Source organism: Sarcophilus harrisii, chromosome 1 (assembly GCF_902635505.1).
Source record: "Sarcophilus harrisii chromosome 1, mSarHar1.11, whole genome shotgun sequence".
In the NCBI taxonomy this organism is placed as follows: domain Eukaryota; kingdom Metazoa; phylum Chordata; class Mammalia; order Dasyuromorphia; family Dasyuridae; genus Sarcophilus; species Sarcophilus harrisii.
Genome location: NC_045426.1, coordinates 561,173,569 through 561,195,480, shown reverse-complemented (window position 1 = coordinate 561,195,480; position 21,912 = coordinate 561,173,569). Strand labels below are relative to the sequence as shown.

The 21,912-nt window shown below is 38.6% G+C and overlaps 1 protein-coding gene across 2 annotated transcripts in view; it reads right to left on the bottom strand.

The window, feature by feature from the left end:
* The window catches only part of SLC22A23 (solute carrier family 22 member 23), a 264,081-nt gene extending 242,601 nt beyond the window's left edge, over positions 1–21,480 (bottom strand). Inside the window, exon 1 of one of the 2 annotated variants that reach the window (XM_031946933.1) lies at positions 19,756–21,480. In XM_031946933.1, the coding sequence (XP_031802793.1) occupies positions 19,756–20,433 (678 nt within the window). In that variant the 5' untranslated portion in view covers positions 20,434–21,480. The remainder of the gene's footprint in view (positions 1–19,755) is intronic. The other variant, XM_031946932.1, reaches the window with a different exon arrangement.
* Positions 21,481–21,912: the final 432 nt, after the last annotated feature.

Here is a 21,912-nt window from a genome sequence, read left to right as displayed (position 1 = left end):
ACCCAAAACCCTTATGTTCCATTTTTTTTTTTTTGCAATAATTTCCCTGAATACAGTTATAGTTCAGAAGTAAACCATACATATGCACCATACAAATGCATACATATACACACATATACATACATATATAGGCATTTTTAATTATTTGATCATTTATTTACTATGCACATATAGTCCAAACCTATATTGGGAAGTTCACAATTTCAAGCAGATTCTTTGATTAAAAAAATAAACAAACAAAAACACAATATTCAGGGGGTCTAGTTTTCTTATATAAAGTCCCCCCAAAATCCTATCTTGGGACAGCTAATTGGCACAGTGGATAGAACACCAGCCCTGAAGTCAGGAGGACTTGAGTTCAAATCTAGCCTCAGACACTTAACACTTCCTAGCTGTGTGACCCTGGGCAAGTCACTTAGCCCCAATTGTCTCAGCAAAAAAACAAAACAAAACAAAAAACATGCTATCTAATTCATAACATCTCTGAATATGGTTCTACAATATAATATTACAGAAGCTAATTAGTCACCATATATAACAATGCTTCTCTGGGAAAATGTGTTCTGGTATCTCAATTCTGAACACATCTTCTCTGATAAGTACCAGGGAATTTTTCTTCTATGCTATCATGGTAGTAGGGTTTTAGGAATTCATATAGACCATACCTCATTTTGGGGTCTTCTGCACTAGAGAATCCCAAAGCCTAAAGGTTGCTCATCTCTTCCAAATATATTATACTATATTATCCTAAACAAGTCCTGAATATACTTTTAGTTTCTCTTAGGGATTGTTCTGTTTATTTCCTACTTAGTCTTCAGCAAGTTCAGGGTTGAATTTAAGTTCAAGATTTATTTAGATTTAAATTCAAATCCTAAAATGTTGGTTTGGCGATTTAAGATATTGGAGGAAATGATAGGAATAAATTGTCCTTATTTACTAGCAGTGTAACTAACCCTGGGCAAGTCACTTCACTTTGCTTACCTCAGTTTCCTCACCTGTAAGATGAGTTAGAAAAGAAAATGGCAAAACCCTCCAATATCTTTGTCAAGAAAAACCTCAAAAGAGGTCATGAAGAGTCAGATATGACTGAAAAATGAGTAGACAATAAAAATAGGGAATAATAAACACTAGTCCTGAACCAGTAAGTAATATATTTCTTTTTGTGTTCAGGGAAATGTAATTTCCTAGATTTGACTGTCTGTTGTAATGAATGATGTTAACTTCTGCATATAATCTCCTAAAGATGCTTAATCTGCTTGTCCCTCATTCCCTGAGCTTAATATGACCTTGGGCAAATCACTATATAATGAAAGGACTGGACTAGTGATCTTCAAGATGTCTTCAAACTCTAAATCTAAATCCTAAGATCCTAATAATATAAAGATGAAAAAATACACTCTTAGATCACAGAATTCAATATTTAGTAAGGGGATTAAAACATGTATAAAAGTAATTAGTAAATTAGAATGTGATCAATGCATAAGATAAACCTAATAAACAATTAGTATTGAGCACCTATTGTATCCCAGGCACAAATAGGGAAGCATGAATGACTGTAACTCAATCTAGCTTTGGGAATCCAAAAAGTTAAAAATTCTTAGAGTAGATGGCAAATGAGCTATAGTTTGAAGGGAAAGATTGTAGAGGGCTGAAACTATTGAGTCGATGCACTGAGGTCAGGACTGTGGTGCACTTGAGGCTAAATACCGATTGGACAACACTCTATGGGTATATGCTTGGAAAATGGTCCTTTCCACTATCCGTACTGGCTCAATGATTGGTGTATAGAGGATTGTAGGAGGGACTAGGGAGTAGAGTAAAGCTAGCCAGGGACACACTCAGGTAGATGAGGAAGAAGGGCGTTTGCAGAGATTCTCTTCCATCTCCTTCACTTCTACCCCTAAAGACCAAGAATAAAGACGTACTTTTGCTTATCCTAACTCCAGCTAATTCTGGGGTGTCCTGGGTGCTAGTGCGGTCGTCATAAAAGATGAATTTCACTGGGTGGAAGTATGGCTAGGTATATGTTTCAGACAAGTGTATTGAACTATTCCCCTCTCCCTCAAAGATATTTAAAAAAAGAAAAGAGAAGGCAAAACAGATAATGACTAATGATCCTGTTTGGCTAAAATAAGGAGAGGACAAGAAGAGATTAGAATAAGGCTAGCAATCCAGTTTAGCTAGAATGAAGAATTTATGAAGGAGAGATAAATGACACAAGACTAGCCTTTAAATGTCAAAATAAAGTTACTGTATTTTATCCTAGAAGCAATGAGGGAATCATTGAAGGCTATTCAACTGGAGACAGATCCTATCTGTCCATCAGGAAGATTACTTTAGCATTGGTGTGAAGGGTAGCTTAGAGAAAGCAAAGAAAGAGAGGTGCCTATAAGATTACTGAACAGAATATAGTAAAAATTTCTCTTCTACCTGTACCTCAAGAAACACATAGTCCCTTTTTGTGTTTTGTTTTCTCAGACTTTTTATGCTGTAACAATGAAAAAAATAAAAATAATAAAAAGAGGAACAGTTACAAAATTTTCCCAAAAACAAGCCCCCAAAAAAATTCCAAGGAGTTTTTTCAGACAGCGGAGTTTGGCCCTTATTATTTCAATTCAAGAACCATAATCTCTGCTCTCCATAGCCTCATCCAAATCTTTTATGATAACCTCTTTTTTATATTGAGATCAATAATCCAAGATCTCGTCTTGCTTTCTTGTTTTATATCCCTTCCTAGAGTTCTTCCCTACTAAAATTTGAGGAAGGAGGGAACATTTTTAGTTACCAGCTTCAAACATCAAGCAAGAATATAAAGAAAAATAAGAAGAGGACTTAAAACAGAGAAACTCACAGTAAGGGGGTTTAAAGAAAGAAGGAACCAATCAACAAGTCGAACAACATTTTTTAAACACCAACTATGGGCCAGGCATTGAATTAAATATTGGGAAATACAAAGAAAGGCAAAACACAGACAAACTTCCTGTTCAGTCTAAAGGGGGAGATAGCATGCAATATGTTAAGATGGCATCTAAACAAAATATATTGGAATGAAAGAAACTGTGAGAAAACCAGGAAGGAAACAGATTCTAGGAAACTGAGAAGAGAGTACTGTATCTAGAAGGAAGACGGGATCAATAGCATTATGCTGCTGAGACCCCAGGGACATAACAGGAGTTATGGAAAGAAAAGGAAGAAAGTACTTTCACAAGGTCAAACTTAAGAAGATTGGCCAAGTTGTGGGGCAGAGGAGGTGGGGCTTGGCCATCTAGAAGGCAGCAAAAGAAACCAGGATTAAGGAGATGGTTAAGGAACATGGTAAGAGAAATGAAAAGATGTCATATTCAATGACTGCTGTGCAATTATACCTGCAGCCCTGCTGGCTCATGATCTAGAAAATCATCTCTGGCCAATGCCTGACTTTGACTATCTTTTTCCTTTTTTTTCAGTTAATGAACTTGATTTCCAGGAACAACAATTCTGGATTATAAAATATACATATTGACATCTTCCTTCATCCACTCAGCAATATCTCTACTAATGAACATTATTTTGTTTGGTACGGTGGACAGCCCATTGGTCTTATGAAAATCAAATGAAATAATATATGTAAAATATACATATTGGGGGATATGACTTGTACACAGCAAAGTAAATTAAAAATATGTACAAAGTCAATGACAAGTTATTTCAGGAAAGGCTAGTCAGAATACCTGACCCTAAGGATTGTTCTCACAGACCTCTTCTGCTACACTTGTGACTTTTGCAGTTAGATGAGCCTTTTTTGGAATGTTTCTCCCATCTATGAAATATAGTGATACTCTTTGCACCCTCAATTTCATAGGTTATTGTAATAAAGTTCTTATTTACAATGGTTATAAACTGTTATCCTGATACTTACTACAGGTTACCTTGAAAAAAACTTTTTTTAAATAAGAGAACAAAGCTTTTGACTAGATATTATTTCACAAACCTCTCTGGGATGATTATAGGAAATTCTTTCTCAAGTTACTATGTGCTTACATGTAGAATGCAACTAAATTCATAGTTTTCTCCTGCCTTTCCTCCTTATTAATTTTTTTATATCACTCCTCTCCCTCTGGGGGAAAAAAAAAGAGTCAGCACTACTTTGCAGTGATTCTTAGGATAAATATGTATGGAGCATGATTAAAAACTCAGTTGTGTTGTACATCTCTAAACTGTTCATTCTTTTGATCATTAGATTTTTAGATCATTTGATCATTAGATATTTCAAATACTGAAAATCACCCCTACTGTCATATCTAGATTCTAGCATCAAATCCATCTTAGAATCAGTTTTCAGAAAGATTGGACAAAAACCACTTTTGTCCTAATGGACAATATATTTTGAGCCTAATGGAAATATATTTACAACTATCTTCATTCATGTCACAAAACACATCATAGCTCACCTACCATCCACCTTCTCTTACATGGCTGATCTCTGCTTTGATGAGGAGAAGAGAGGAGAGGAGAAGAAAGGGGAGGAGAAGAGAAAAGAGGAGAGGGGAGGAAAGGAGAGGAAAAGGGAGGGGAGGAGAGGAGAGAAAAAGAAAAAGAAAATTCTTATCTGGAACTCATTTGTCAAAACTTTCTATTCTGATGCTTAAGTTCTCTTAGATAATTTTTGTTTATTAAATTATTAAAAGTACAAAGGAAATGTCAAGAATAAACTGCCTCAAGTCTCTCATTTTAGCCCATCCTTCATTCAATTTCCAGAGAACTTCCTAAATTCCACATCAAACTATGTCCACACATATCCCAGACCACCCCTTAGTTATTTTTGATGGCTCCCTATTATCTCTAGGATCAAATATAAAATCCTCTATCTTTCAAAGGCCTTTCAACTAGGCCCTTTCCTCTTATTATGGTACTCTTCCACTTTATTCTTTCCAATCTAGTAACAATAGCTTTCTTCTTTTTTTTTTTCCTCACATAAAACACTCTTATCTTCCAATTCCATATCTTTTCACCGTTTGTCTCCCATGCTTTTGAATGTTTTTCTTTCTCATCTCCCTATCCTAGCTTTCCTGAAGATTGAGCTCAAATTCTATTTTCTACAAGAGGCCTTTTGTGATCCTTGGGATAGTAGTTATCCAGTAGGCCTGGAATTAGGAAGATCTGAATTCAAATCTTTGTTAAAAAATAAAAGGTGGGGTGGAGGAGTGAAACTTAGCACTATACCTGAAAAATAATAGGGCTATATAGATGCTTATTCTCTTTCCCATTTTCTCCCCTACTTCCAATGCCTTTCCACTGGGATTATTCATTTACATCATATATATCTTGAATGTACTTGGTTATTTGCATGCTCTCTCCTCCATTAGAATGTCAGTTCCTTGAAGGGAAGAACTGTATTTTTACCGCCCCCTCCCCCTTTTTTTATATCTCTATCACTTAACAAAAAGTCTGGCTCATATTACTCATTTATTGCTTAATGCTTCTTGATGATGATGAAAAAATTCTGATTCACTTCTAAAAGGAACTAAAGATGAAAAATAACACAGATCTTGCCCTCAAGAAGCTAAATGTCTAAAGATAGAAAAGTGATAGGTACACAAACAAACATGATACTATGTAGAAAGTGATAAGGAAAGAGGAGAACCAGGCAAAGAAAAGATTCCACAGAAGATTATAGGAATGGATTTTAAGATGGAAGGGACCTTAGAGACAGCTGGTCCAGGCTTCTCATTTTACTTAATATAACTGAAGCCCAGAATGAAATATTTTACCCAAAATCACACAGGCAGTCAGGAACAGACTTAGGACTTGAATCCAGGACTTTTGAGAAAGTTAAAGAAAAGAGAGTGGGTAGAACAAGAAGGGACGTAGGAGTGAGATGGGGAAATGAGAGTGGGGTGATGAATGGGATAAACTAAGTGAAGACCTCATAAAAAAGCAGCTCCCTAATTATAACTTGTTATTTCTGTTTAAAGCCACAGGTATTTGCTTATATTTCCCTTCTACCCTGCCCTTTTGGCCACAATTAGAATTAAGTTCCTAATATGGTAAAGAGTGTGTCACTGGCTAGTATTCTTTGTCTTTGGGTCATAACTCTTCCACACAGTAATATAGAGCAGTAGTGTCACACTCAAATCAAAATAGGTAATTAATTTGTACATTAGGATCCCCACAATATATATTAACTTTTAAATTATAATATTTATTGTTGTTAAGTCATATCCAACTCTTGTTGGACCCCATTTGAGCTTTTCTTGACAAAGATACAGAAATGCTTTGCCATTTCCTCCTCCGGCTCATATGACACATGAGGAAACTTAGGCAAGCAAGGTTAAGTGACTTGCCAAGGGTCATACACCTAGTTAAGTGTCTGAGGCTGAATTTGAATTCAGGTCTTCCTGGTTCTCTATTCCCCGGACTACCTAGATATCCAGAAAATATGCTTTATTTTTTATTTTTAAGTTGTATTGATGTTTTGTTTTGTTAAATATTTTCCAACTACATTTTAATCTGGTTTGTACTGCACTTGGTAATTGCTGATTGATATGTTTGATGCTTCTTGTGTAGAGGAGTCAAATTTGATTGGAATGTAGACTACCAGTACAAGAATAATGCAAGACCAACAGACTGGAAGAAAACTGTGGAGGATCTTGAATGCCAAGATCAAAAGTTTTTAAAAAGCTTTTTTTTCTGTAGGAAATTGGAGCCAAAGTTTTTTTTTGAAGTGTACAGTAGTACTTGAGGATTACTGATCATTTACAAAACTCATCTTAACAATTAGTTTTAATTTCTTTTTTTTTCTTTAAAGAAGGGCACAGAATGTCAGATTGTTTTTGACCTCACAACCTCTTCATTTAACTTGTATTGGTGAAAAAGAAAATTGGTGGAAAGTACAGAACTGATTATCAAATCACAAATTTTTAGCATTTTAACATTTGTACAATGACATGTGTACTTGGATTTTCAATTTAATTTAGTATGTATCTACTGAAAATCTGCTAGAAGCTTGCCTTTGAAAACAGGGTTTTCAATCAGTCTGGAATAGTGAGTTGCTTTGTTTTAAAAACAATCTGAACATTGTAAAAAAAAAAAAAAAGGATACAAAGTGATCTTTTACCTAGGTTTATATTCAGTTTGGGATTCTATATTGTAAGAAAATCACTAAAAAATTGGAAGCCATCCAGAGGAAAACAATCATTTGGCAAAGATCTCTAGCTATGCCACGTGAGGTTCAGCTGAAGAAAAGGAGAATGTTAAGAGAGGGAGGGTGTGCATATGATAACTATCTAAGTATTTAAAAGTTTTTCATGTAGAGAGATTATCTGTATTTTGCTTGAACTCAAAGGGGCAGAACTAACAGTGACTGGGGACGTGACAGAGAAAGAAAAATGTAAGGGGAAAAAAACTTGCTAATAATTAGAGCTGTCCAAACATAGAATGAGCAATCTTTGGAGATTGTGGGTTCCCTCTTCCCTGAAAGGTTAGATGACTACCTCTCAAATAGAATAGAGAAAGAATTCCTGTACAGATAAAGGCAAGATTAGATAGGTGCCTTTGAATGCTGAGCTATTTAGTCATCAATACTAGCAACAGCAAAAAGCAAAACACATTTACATAGTGTTTTTAACTGTAAACATTTTTTTTTATCTACTATTGAATTTATTCCACACAATTTAATTTAGCCTAACTTACTTTGATCTCTTCTATTCCCAATGGAATCCAAGTCTAATAAACAGTCATTACTTTCATATCTACCATCAAATTCATATTTCTACCAAAATATGATAGTGTAACTCAAGCAGAGGCCTACTTTAGTGAGAAGATAACAATTATCAAAGTCATATAGATCTATATCTAATTCACATGCAAGTCATGACATCACCTTCCTGATACCATGGTCCTCTTCCACAATGGAAAACAATAATCTGTTAGTAGTAGCTGCCCTCCTGGGAATGGAACTGAACAACAGTTCCAGTTGGATAATGCATTTCCTTCCTTTCTTGCCTGCCTGCCTGCCTGCCCTCCTTCCTACCTCCTTGCCTTCCTTTCCCCCTCTCTCCCTCCTTTGTTCCCTTTCTTTCTTTCCTCTCTTTCCCTTTCTCCTTTCCTTCCTGTTTCCTCCCTCTTTCTTTCCTTCCTTTATTCCTTCCCTCTCTCTCTTTTTTTCCATCCTCTTCCTTTGTCCACATAGAGAATCACACCCTGACCTGCAGGTGCTCTGCCCAAAGAAATTTAAATTTTGATCACTAAACCGTAGCAAGATATCTTGGAGTTTACCTGCTAATTTTTTTTTTTTTAATGGACTATGCCTGAAACCCAAAACACTCTGGTTCTCACTGACTGGCCAACAATAGTTCCCAGTCCAAGTCTCATTGAGTCATTATTTGGATTCCAATGGATCAGGGTAAGTGTATACATGGCAAGGGTAAGTGTATAAATGGCAATTGTTTCTGTTTTGGCCAGAAACCCTGAGGGTCTACCCTTCTCAAATCAATCTCTTTTTTTGACTAGGTAAAAGAGGTCATTCTTCACCTCATTTTTAGCTAGCCTTAATCACTGAATGGGTATTGCCTGAGACAAACTGAGACCTGAAAGATTTTAGCTTAAAAAGTCCAAGATCTCCCACTACATTCAGGGCCACCTCCAGGTGTCCTGATCTGTACCTTGCTACTGGATCCAGAAGTCTGTGGAGGGGAGAGTAAGCCTGGTGACTTTGTACAACCCTACCTCATTTAAATTCAATTCATGTATAAGTCAGGACATCACCTTTCTGATGTCATGGTCCTCTTGGAGAACAAAGTATAAACAACAATTAGCAACATTCATCTATACATATATATGTTTAAGTACTTAAAACTGTTCCTAGAGATCGAGGAAAACTTGATTGTATTATCATATTTCTAATTAATAGACCTCAAATTAAAGTGATTTTGCCTTATAACCCTAGGTCAAGAAGCAGTGTGACATAATAAACAGAACCAGCTCTGGAGTCAGGGTGACCATGACTCCTGCTTTGGACACTTACAGATCATGTGAGCCTGAACAATTCATCTTAATGCTGCCAGGAAACTGTAAATCTAAGTTGCAGAGCAGAGGCTGATGTGGCTTGGTAAAGGGAAATTCTTCATCAACAGTGTATTAAATCAATGAAATCAGAGGCTTGTTATTCTCATTACCCACCTCCCCCTACAAAACTCCACATATACCGCAATACAACCGAGGGGCACTTCTCTGCTCAAAAATCTTCCATTGTTCTGTATTACTTCTAGTGTAAAATACAAACTTTTAACCCTGGCACTTAAAGCTTCCAAAATCTGGTTGTCATCTACCTTTCTGGATTTATTTTATATTCCTCCTTATTCATCAACTTTGTATTCCAGCCAAAGTACACTACTAAGTATTCTGTCTCTGAGCTCCATGCCTTTGTATAAGTTATCCTCCATGCTTGAAGTGTATTCCCACTTTTCTTCCACTCTCTAGAATTCTGAACTTCTTTCAAAATTCATCTGATTTGAGATGAGAGAATTATTTCCTGATTGTTTTCTAGTTTGTATTCTCTCCCTCTTCAAACCAAACTTTTGTTTGTTTTTTATTTGCTGTTTGTTTGTATATTGTGTTGCTTCAGTAGAATGTAATCTTGTGGAAGGCAGGAAATATTAAAAAAAAATTTTTTTTTTGAAATGATCATTAAGAACTAATGATCTGAGGAAACGCAGAGTTTCTCCTTTTTCTATCAACCTCTTCAAACCTCTACTCTGAAGGAAGAGTTAACTTTCTTCTCTATCTCTTCTTTCTTTTCTGTCTCTATCTCTTTCTTAAAATCTTACCCCACCCAATTTTACAAGGAATCTCTAATCTAAGATGGATTCCTTTAAATCAAGCTTAGAGATAGATCCTTTGGAGATAGATACCAGCCGAAGGCTGGGATAATCTGAAATAGTCTCTCTTCAAAAGTGACATGATGTCACTTATCAGTCTCTCATTGGGGTGAGCTCATTTCTCTTTGTAGAGTCCACTTCTCATTAATCATTAACCAATAAGAGCTGATTTGCCATCTGCTGGAATACCACTTATCCAAGGTCATATAAACCTAAGTGGCAATGAATGATTCCTCTTTGACCACTAAGGAGACCTTTTTGTCAATCACTTGCTGGACATAAGTGATAAAACTAATTATAATTTACCCAAAACTTTGTCTCTCAAATCTATTTTATTCATCACATTTTGTATACCACAGGTCTAGGACAGTGACTTGTACATTGTAGATCCTTAACGAGTTCTAGGAAGTTAAAAAAAAAAACTGTTAAATTGGATTGGTTACCCAAATCAACATTAAATGCTTTGGGGATGACTCATGACCAATAAATGTTTCATCCTTCTTTTCTCCTCCTATAACTTATAAGTTTATATTCTGGAAATACAAACTATTTGGAGTATCATCCTAGAACAAACAAACATATAATGTACTCTAAAGCTCGATATGAATTAACTTTTTATTAGATGCTCTTTGGATATTCATCCATTAGCAAGAAAAACTGAGAGATAACTGCAGGTCTGAGATAAGCTCAAAAAGGACAGATAGCCTATTTAACTCATTTTGAAATTTAGAAAGAAATGTGGCATAGCATATGTATATATGCTTTTAAACACACACACATATGTATATATTTATGTGATGGTCAAGTTCTTCTTCCAATCTAATGGTTAAGTGAATTTCATTTGCAAAGCACCTTTTAAACATGAAATATACCTCTTACATGTGCTCTAGGAGAAAAGCTTCATAGTGGGCAAGTCATGGTGCTAAGTGCATAACCCATCCATAATTTAATATGACCACTGGGATTCTTGTGGTTATATTATGTAGCTAGCATCTCTTCTGTATTCATTTTTTAAACAATACTAAGGAATAAAGCAAACGAATTTAAGATCCAGTATAAAGGGCTTTTTACCCTTTCATTGACTGACAAACATGACTAGTAGTTATTTCTTTGACATAGGTATTTGGTTGAATGCTAGTAAGTGATCTATATTACCAGAGCTCATTTGTAGAAAATATTCGTCTCCTTCTATTTTTGTAAATTGTCAAAAGTAATATTTCCCAACATTCTTGATTCTGTAATGCATCTTGAGTTACACAAATTATAAGTGACAAACCTTTGCTAAATATCTCTAAAATTTTATTTTTTTGAAGAAGAAAAATTGGGCTTGGCCAAAGTAAAATCATCAAAAGTTTTGTCTGACTAATAATAAAGGGGAAAAAGGAAGAATGGACTTTGGGAAAAGATAGCAAAGAATTAAGAGGGCAGAAGATGATGGGAAAGATAAAGAGAAAAAAGAAACAGATAAAGAGAAGAAAGAAGAAATCACAGTTGAATTCTTATTTAATTTTGTAAATAGTTTGTGACAATCGTTTTCTGTGTGAATAGTAAGGGTGATCAACAAGTTTTAATCCAGAGTTGATTAAGTATGTTCTTCTAGGGAATTGCCCCCAAATAGTTAATATAAAGAACTGATGCTTCAGTAATTTAAGCAGGATGGTCTCCTAAGCTTTAGAAACACAGATCCTTTTTTAAAGTATTACCATCAAAAAGTAGGGATGGGAAATACAGAAAGACTATAACATATTTGAGATTTCATCATTGTTGGTTGATCCAGAAACTTTCTAAAATACAGATCTGAACTAAATATGGCAATCTACCTATAACATATCTTGCCATATGTCATATGTGGATTGTGGAGTTATCTTGTTTAATAAGTAACACAACATAAAAATGTTGACCTTAAAGTGATTTAAAGTTAAAATCTGGGGAAATAAAATCTCCCCCCCAAAAAAATTCTGAAAAGACCTCCTCAATCATCACTAAAAATTTCTATGACAACTCAGTCCCACTGAAAAGATCTGTCCTCTCAAATATCCCAGATCTAGTTAGCTAGGATCTTTTCACAAGCTTCAGCAATTTCCAAACTTTAATCTAATTTGTTATTGTATCAAGGTAAATGCCATAGGCAGTGAAAGATCTAGGATCAAAGACCTGCATGTTAATGGAGCAGTTAAAATATTGGATTGACTGGCCTTAGAAGATTTGTTTGGAATAGTGAGAGGAAAGGTTAAAAAAATGAGTTTGGGTCAACTTATGATAGCCCTTAAATAGTTACTGAAGGGATTGTGTTATATTGGTGATTGAGAGTTATTGGGGGGGAGGGAGGGAGGGAGAGGAGCTTTGAGCAGGGAAATGGCATGATGAAATGGGTGTTTATAGAAAGTTAACCAAATGTCAGTTTGCAGGATGACTTTTCCAGTGAGGTTGTCCATTACTTCTTCTTCTCTGGGATATTTGAGAGGACAGATCTTTTCAGTGGGACTGAATTGTCATAGAAACTTTTAGTGATGATTGAGGAGGTCTTTTCAGAAGTTTTTTTTTTTTTTTTTTCTGTCAAGGAGAATGATTTTCAAATTGAAAAAGGCAGAACAAAAATCACCAAGATGAAATTGAAAATATGTTAAAACTTCTAGGTATTTAAATTGAATTCAAGGTTAGAACAAATTACTTCAGAGGGTACTAAAAGAACTTGAAGTCAAAGATTCTGCCACTACCTAATGTGATCTTAGGTGAAATATTTCATTCTCTTAAATGTCAATTTACTCATCTGTAAAGAAGGAGGTTGAACTAGCTGGCATCTAAAGACCTTTTCAGTTCTAAAATATGATCCTATTAGTTAATATAATTGTAAAATGAAGAAATTCAACCACTACTAAAAATATCTGAGAAATCATAATGAGCCACAGGGATACTAGAAGAGGTGGGATGAACAAATATCTCAATTTTCAAAACAGGGGGAAAAGTAGATCTCAGAAACTTTTTTAATGTTGTTCTATGGTCAAATTCTAAATAAAATTAAAAGATAGGTGATAAGACATGGTGATTATAAGGAGCCAGGATGACTTGAGTTAAAGGAAAAAGTCCTAAAAGGAAATATTCACTTTTTTTTGATAAGTACATAAACTAGCAAATCAGGGAAATGTCATAGATGTAATGCATCTTGATTTTAGCAATGTCTGTGACAAAGTATCTCATGAGCCTTGTGGACAAGACAAAAAGATATGGACTGGATATGAGTACTGTTAATTGACAGTGTCATTTTCTAAATATTGATTGATGGTGGTCAGCTTAATGGGAACTCATTGTTATGTGAATCACAGGATTCACATTCTTTCATTTGATAAAAATGAAATATTTCCAAAAGTGCAAGGTGCTACCCAAATATAAAACATTAGAAAAACATTGAAGGCATATTTCTCAAATTAGAAGAGAACAGTAATCTAGGAAGGATGGCTAATTTGTTAGATGACAGAATCAAGATTTCAAAAGTTCTCAAAAGCTGTGATGATTGACTGAATTTAACAAAATGAAGTTAAATAGGAATAATTGTAAAGCTCTATTTAGCATTTAAAAAATCCAATCCTTCAGACACAAAATCAGTATTCATAGTTTAACAGAGACAAGAATTGTATCTTTGCCTTTCTTTTTGTCTCTAGTGCTTAGTATTTGGTATACAGCAAGTGCTTAGTAATTGCCTGTTAAGTAAATGACTAGCTAGACTTTTATTTGATAAATTCATTAAATCTAACGAAATCTTGGATTTCATGAACAAAAATATAATATTGATAAGAAGGCAGTTTAGTTTCAAGTACAGTTCCTTGGTTAGATAAAATCTGTTGTATTAGATCTAACTCTAGTTGCTTTAACCTGAAAAGGAACAGGGTCTAATTGGTCTGCAGCCAGAAGGCAACTGGGATGATGAAGAGGTCTGGAGACCGTGTCATGTATACATTAAAAATGGTTAGATTGGATAGATTTATGTGGAAAGAAGGGAGAAAAACCAATAGATTTCAAATATTTACAAACCAGCCAATTTCAAGTATTTAAAGGATGACACACAGAAGAAAGATCAATTTTATTTTGTGTTACTCCAGAAGAAAAGAACTATGTACTGGGGTAAAAATTACAAAGAAGAAGGTTTCTATTGTTGAGAGAAGTATTGAATCCCATTTCTAACACTAGCTATGTGATTCCAAATAAGTCAGTTCATCTCTTTGTGGCTCAATTTCTTCATCTATAAAATGGATATAAAAACACTTGCATTACCTGCTTCACAGCATTGGTGTGGAGGAAAGTGTTTTGTAAATGTTCATTTGCTGTTAATCAGTATTGTCAATGGAACAGGCTACTTTATAAACTACTGAATATCACTGCAAATATCTAAATTGGCAGAGACTGATAGAAAAATAAACCCCCCAAAATGTTAAACTCTAGATAGATTAGCATGTAATATTATTATACATTTAAAGTACTTTTGATACTACATAGTTGTAATGGTACAATCTTGGAAAATTAATAGTGGGGTGAAGAAGGGAAACAAAAAGGATTTAACTAAGAAACCAGAGAGAGCTTGGTGAAATGAACAGAGCTGGCCGGCTGAGGTGGGGCAAAAATCAGTCATCAGGCTCATGGTTTATCAGTCATATCAACTAATTAGAAGTATCTATCAATTGGTAAACAGGAACTCTGTGAGACCAAAGGAGGTACAAGTAGAAGTAGAAACACAACAGGTTGGACTAAAAAACAGGAAGAAGACAAAAAGCTTCTTCCTCAGTCTTGAAAAGAGCTTATATGATGAGACAGAGATATTGAGATTGAAGGAAATCACAAAGCTGACTCTCTCCAAGAAGTGGAACCAACCTTAGCAGCCAGTCAACAAATGAACATCCGCTAAGAGAAAGAGAGAGAGACAGACAGACAGACAAACAGACACAGACAGACAGAGACAGAGACCAGCCAAGGAAGTAAGACTTCCATGAGAATTATGAAGACAGCTTTCATCCTCAGGAAGGAATTGTTGGGGTGGAATAGAGACATGAATGCCTTTTTCTTTGAAATAGCAAGGTCAGGATTTCTGAAGGGTAATCCATAAATACATCATGGAAAAGAAAAGGAGGTCAAACCATGATGTCTTAAAGCTATACTCTGAGAGCCAAACAGTTAAGTATCTTCTTCAGTTAAGAGTACCATACCTGGAGAAAATTGTAGGAAAGCAATTTCTAGAAAGGGGTGAGAATCTTAACAGCCTGGTTAGACCATATCTAAATTAGGATAAGGAGTCAGAAAACTTGTATCTAATCCAGACAGGGCAGACTTGACTCATGTATAAGAACTACAAGAATGTGTTACCAAATGGGTACAAGCTACATCTAAAGAGTTCCACTTAAATCTTCATGAATAATGCATATAATGGTTTACACTTTTTAAAGTACTTTCCTATACATTAACTTATCTCACAAAGGCCTTATAAGGTATACAGAAAGGTCCTATCACCATTTTAGAGAGAAGGAAACTGAGGTTTAAAGAGATTTATGTGATGTCCCCTAAGAATGTTCACTTACTCATAAGCAAAGTCTAAACCTAGTTCTTTTGACTCCTCCTCTTATGTTCTTACTATTTCTAAGCTACATTTAAGATCAGAAAAACTTATAACTTTAGAACTTTTCATCTTTTCCTTGTTATTTTAAGTTCTTGTCTATTTCCCTATAGTTGCTAGAAATAAAAATCAAAATAAAATAAATATCATAACCCTAACAAAGAGCCACATGTTGGTTTCAGGGTCTAGTTGGAAACCTGTACGTTTTGCTGCAGAGAAATCTAGGTGAGAGGGGGTTCAGGTTAAAAAAAAAAAAAAAAAAAAAGACAAGGACATAATCAATGAACAAGTACCAAGTGTGTCCAAAGGATCATAGTATGAAGCAGGAGAATAAGTTAGAAACTCATAAGGGGAAGGAAGTGAGGAGCAGGAATCCACTGGAGACTTTAAAACTGTCTCAGGAAGTCCAAGACCAGCAGGAAGGCCCCATGTGTCACCACAGGCTTGCCGACCATTTGTTATACATGTTGGAGAAGGGATTCCTGCATGGCGTCAGAGGTCAATCTTCATAACAAAGGTTTCCATTTGTATGGCCCTTTCTAACCTGCTCTCCCTATGCTAACTCAGTAAGTCATCAAGCACTTATTTCAACATTTTTCATTCGCCTGATACAAGTATTAATGACACAAAGGCAAAAACACCCCTTGCCTTTAAGGACATACATTCTAATAAAGGAGGCAACACAGAAGTAATTAGGTACATAGGAGATAATAACAGAGTAGAGAGGAGGTCAGTTGAGAGAGGAAGGCACTAGCAGCTAGGAGAACAAAGAAAGGGCTCCTGTAGAAGGTGAGAGTTGAACTAATCTTGAAGGAAGCCAGGGACAGGTGTGAACAGGAAGCATGCAAGACATGGGAGACAGTGAGTACAAAGATAGGGAGGGATGGGAGATGGAATACCATGTGTTAGAACAGCAAAGCAGGCCAGTGTAGCTGGATTGGAGAATGGTGCATGGGAGTAAAGTATAAGAACATTTGGAATTGTAAAAAGGAGCCAGGTTGTGAAGAGCTTTAAATGTGTAAAGAGGATTTTATATATTAGCTTGGAGGTAATAGAAAACTACTGGAAGTTTATTGGAATTGAGGGGTGACATGGTCAGATATATATTGTAGAAAATCTCATTGGCAGCTAGACTGGAGAAATGTAGGGAATCACTTCAGGTTATTGCAACGGTCCAGGCAAGAATTAATGAGGACTTGAACTAATGTGGTTATCAGTTAGTGGGGAGTAAGTGAAGAGGTTAGATACAAGAGATGGTATGATGGTAGAAACAAGAAGCTTTGGCAATAAACTGGATATGTAGAGTTAGAATGAAGGATTTGGGATGATAAAGTTTTGAGCTTTCATGACTGGGAGGAACAGAGAGTTCAACAATGCAAATATCATTAGCTCCATTTTATAAATGAAGACACTGAAAGTCTTGCAGAGGTTGAGTGACTCACGGTTGTGAAGTGACAAAATATCATTTGGAAGCAAGCTTTGAACAAAGGTCCCATTCCAAGTTTAGGATTTTGCCCATAATACCAAGTTCTCAAAATGAATTCAGAAGCCTTTCTGCTTTTAAGACTTGTTGTATTTTATACATTCACTTTATGACTTCCAAAATTAATGAATTATAAATTATCAGGATCTTATAGGGTACTTATCACCCTGGTACACTATTATGCAAAAAGCTCAACAAACACCTGATGAATGAAACCTCTTTATAATATTAAAGATTTTATTAGGTTCACTGAGAAGGGGAGAAAGGGTATAAAAATTGATAAACTGAAATTCTTTTCCTAAAATGGGACTTTATGTTTCCCTCCCAATTTTCAATATACATAGAACCTATATGCAAAAAAAAAAAATTTCTCCCTTGGAAATGGGCTATATCACTATTTCTGTATTTCACGAAGGAAGTTGAAATGCTTTGTGACTTATGTTTTCTTGACTATTATATATATTTTATATACTGTATATATGTTATATATATTCTTGTTATATGTATGTATAGTATATCATATACATTGTATATATAATATTGTTACCACTTAAACACATTGCAGAGGTAAAGACCTACCAAAATAGACTCCAAAATGTACTTAAGATCTGTCTTTTAAAAGTATGTTATGAAACCAAACATTGGGAACCACAGTTCTTTATTTAGCTCGTATCTGCCCATTAAAAATCAATTTGCTTATACCACTAAAGGTCTGAAAAGAAATGCATCTTTAAGCTTTCTTTCAGGGGCTTCAATCCTTCCTACCCTCTATTTATGTAATTTTGTACATATTGTCTATGAAGGTGTTTCAAAAAGTGTGAAGAACTATAGAAATGATTACACAGCATGTTTTCTGTTTGGAGCTACTCTAGAGCAAGTTTAGAAAGATTTTTTAAATTCCCCAATAAACTATTTTAGCACTACCCTCCCACCATTTACAACTAAGTATTGAATTCCTCCTTCTTGAATCCTTCTAGTAATGATAATGAGAAGCTATCTTCACTAGTAACTTTCAAGTTTCACCTCTCCTTTTATCTCAGCGTGCCCTCTGCTCTCTTCTTGACCTTACCTCTAAATGCATGTGCATACAGACACATATACATATAGCTAAAACACACTATTATTTTTAAAGGCATAATAGACACACACTTTCCTCCAATTCAAATGTCTCCAATAGTGGGGAAAAAAAAAAAAAAAAAAAAAAAAAAAAAGCTTTCTCCTTTGATAAAAGGTGAATCCAAGAAACACTTTGAACAATATTTGGCAGGCATAAAGAGGATAAGGAAAAGATCCACTGCTCTGTTAAATAGATTCTGCATAGCTAAACAGAATTGCAAAAAGTAGGTACAGTTCATTCAAAATTCCCATAGGATAAATCATTTTCACTGAACTCAGTGAGCACAAGATTAAGGGAATGATTATGATGATGTAAGAGTTTCATCTTACACTTCCATGAGTTACAATTGTTTACTAACATGCAGAAGAAACATGCATAAATTGGCTATTATGAATGATTAAATTTTATCTTGGCACCTGGATTAACTACTTTAAAGCCTTCAAATTGCATATATGGGTATGGAAGTTAATATTTATCTTTAAATGTAAATAAGTACTAATTGCAGGACAGTTTCCATATTTTAAGTAGAAAAGAGAACTATGGCTGTGTAAAGATAGTTATCTTTAGTTGACACAATTAATACAATTGACTTAATACTTTGCTTTTCCAGGCACAAGACTAATATAAATCATGGGCTTTTGGAAGTATCTGTCACCAAGTCCTAGAGTTAACATTAGACATAGAATATAGTATAATTAAGTAAAAAGTTTAAAGTTTATAGAAAAAAATAAGAACTGTGCTTTGTAGATGAGTAGATGGATAATGTGGGATGGAAAATTGTGACCTTTAAAAGGTTAGAAGTACATTTCACATCTGTACATTGAAAACCTTGGAAACATAAAAATAAATTGAGACCAATTAGAAAGCATCAACTTTAAAGTTAGAAGAGGGAACAGTGAGGAGGAAAAGGTGTGTGAAGAGATTTTTTTTTTTTGAGTTTCAGCTAAATAATACTCTGGGTTTGCTCTTGTAGGAAATTTACACTCTCAGCTATGTCTCTTTGTGTATGCACATATATATAAATTCTATGTACACAAGTGTATATAAACAGCCACGTATAGTTACACACATGTACCCATATGTCAGTGTGGATATACATGCATGTGTACATATATACACATTATTCATGTTCTGAAATACAAATATGATTTTGGAAGGAAATGCTGCACTTCAAAAATAGTATCTATTGAAGATATGAGGAACAATTGCATACACCAGGACTCTTTCCAAATTGAACACTAACAGGAGCTAGGGAGTGCAATACTGAGCACCTCTGGAGTTTAAGGTGCACTCTCCCTGGCCGGTGTAGGGGGAGAAGGGAAAGAGAATGAAGAAAGAGGAAAAGACAGCACATCTGCCCAATGACCCTTATTTCGCAGAGAAGGAAATTTTGCTAAAGAAGGAAGAAAAGAAAATGTGCATAAGCAGGTATAGCCTCACTTTCGGACATGTGGTCCCTTAGTTCTCGGTTCTCCCGGTTGTCTGGGTGGGGAGTGCTCGCGGCTCACAGACCATTCATTGATTGAGGTTTAAGAGGGTTGGGGGGAGAGCAGAAGATATCCGGGATCGGGGAAATGCCATGAAGGAAGGTGAGGTGAAGATGGAGAGCGGTGGTGAGAAAGAGGAAAAGGTTATTAGTCACAGAGATTGAGGTTGGACGCTTCTGAGGAGAAAGGAAGGAAAGGCAGTTTAATCTTACCTTGCTGACTACGTTTTGGACGAGACCGGCTCGGATGCGGTAGTGCCATTGGTGGCACAGGCAGTTGCTGGAGTTGAGGTCTTCTTTGTCCGGAGGGGGCTGCAGAGGCAGCGTGTAGTCCACCTCTGCTGCTCCCAGGCTACTATTACTCAGGTTGCTCACTGGTCTCCAGGTGGCCGTAGAAAAGGTCGCAGGGGTACTAGTCCAGTTCCCAAAGTCGCCGATGCCCATCCTGCCAGTGGCGGCGGCCCCCACGAAGCCAGCTCCTTCCTGGGGCCCTCGGCACCAGAATTCCGGCTGGTCCAAGAGAAAAGAGTCCGAAAACTGGCTGAAGCCAATAAACAGTGCCGGGATCCAGGTGAGGATCACCAGCGTTTTCTGGTAGCCTCCGCCCAGCCCCCCGAGGAAGGGCAACACCGACCCGTCATAGTCCAGCAGAAGGAGATTAGGGGCAGAGGACGAGGAGCAGCAGCTGGGCTGCGGGGCTCCCCCGGGGGCCCCTGGGGCCGGGAGAGGCGGCAGGGTCTGGATGTCCCCCACGTCGACAGCCGGACCTCCCAGGGGGGCTGCTGCAGCCGCAGCCTCCCCGGCCGGCAGGGAGCCGTTCTCCTCCGGAGGAGGCTGGTGGCGTCTCGGTCCGCCGCCGCCTCCGGCCTCGCGTCGCCGGTCTATCGCCATCCTCGCGACCCGCCGCCGCACGGAGAGATGCACATAGAGAGAGGGGGAGGCGAGAAAGCCGCCGGTGGCACTACTGCGGCGCCTCCTTCGGCGCCCTGCCTGCCCGGGTCAGAGGGCAATGCCAATGTGGGTTTTAAAAAATAACACCTGCTGTTAAAAAAAAGCAGACACCCCTCCCACCCTTCCCCGTCCCCTTTTGCTCCTTCTCCCCGTCCTCCTCCTCCTCCCCGGAATGAGTGCAGGGTCGCGAAGCGCTCAGCCCGGCGGCCGCTGCGTCCCGCCGGCGGCGCCCCTCGCCCCGGGTCAGTGTATGCGTCAAGCCGTGCCCATGCCGCCCTGGGCCGGGCACCTACTGCCGGCCGGCTTCCCCTCCCCGCCGGGGAGCCGGGAGGGCTCGGAGTAAAGCTGCCGCGGAGCCGCCGCCGCTCCTGCCGGCCCTCCGGCCCGCGCTGCAGCAGCTCCGCCAGCCGCGGAGGACGGACGTGCGCTGGCCCCGGCGGCGGGCAAGGGCTCCAGGGGGCGGGAGAGGCCGGCTCGCGGGGACCGGGACCGCAGCCTGGCTCTCCGGCTTCTTAGCCTCCGCCACCCCTGGCGCTGCCGCCGCCGCCGCCGCCGCCGCCGGAGTCGCAGTCTCTGCGGCCCCGGCACATCGGCTTTTCCCGGCCGGGGGGTGGGGGGTGCGAGCGAGCGGCGAGAAGCCTCCTCTCCTCCTCCTCCTCCTCCTCCTCCTCCTCCTTCTCCTCGAGGAGCAGAGACAGAGAGAGCCGCGATCCAGAGGAGCCGAGCTAAGCTGCGGCAGCCAGGGAAGGAGGAGCCGAGCTCCGCGGCGCTCAGGAGCCGGCTCCCGTGTGCAGCCCGGGAGGGGGGAGGGGCGGTGACGGGGGAGGGGGCGGCGCGGGGCCGGGGAGGGAGGAGGGAGCCCGCCAGCCAGCTCCGCTCCTGCCTTCTCCGGCTCCCCTCCCGTCTTTCGGGATTGCGCTCTGGACGCCTCCCGGAAGCCAAGAGCTCGGATCCCAACCTGCACAGTCGGCTAGTCTCTTTTCCTCCCCCCACCCTCCCCAACCCTCTAAGCTCCCGCCCCGGGACTCGGGCTCGCGCCTCCTCCTCCTCCTCCTCCTCCCCTCCCTTCCCGAGGTGTAGGTACAACAGCGGTGACGGCGGCGGCGGCGGCCGCACCTGCTGCTCCCGGCTCCTGAGCCGCAGCGCCACCTCCAGTCCGCCGTGCGCCTTCTGCGGGCTCGGGGGGCAAGGGGAGGGGGGCACAGAAGGATGGCGAACGGAACACCCTGCTTCTGCCCGATCCTAGGAACGGTGCTCCCCTCCCCCCCAAAAACCTCCCAATGCTGATACCTCCTTTTCTATTCGCAGAAGTGCCAGCATCGGAAAGGAGACGGTGGCCGGAGGAGAACGAAGGAGGCCCGCTCCCGTCTCAAGGTCTGCCTTGCAGGGGTTTGCCGGAGTCCGGCTGGGCAGTTGTGT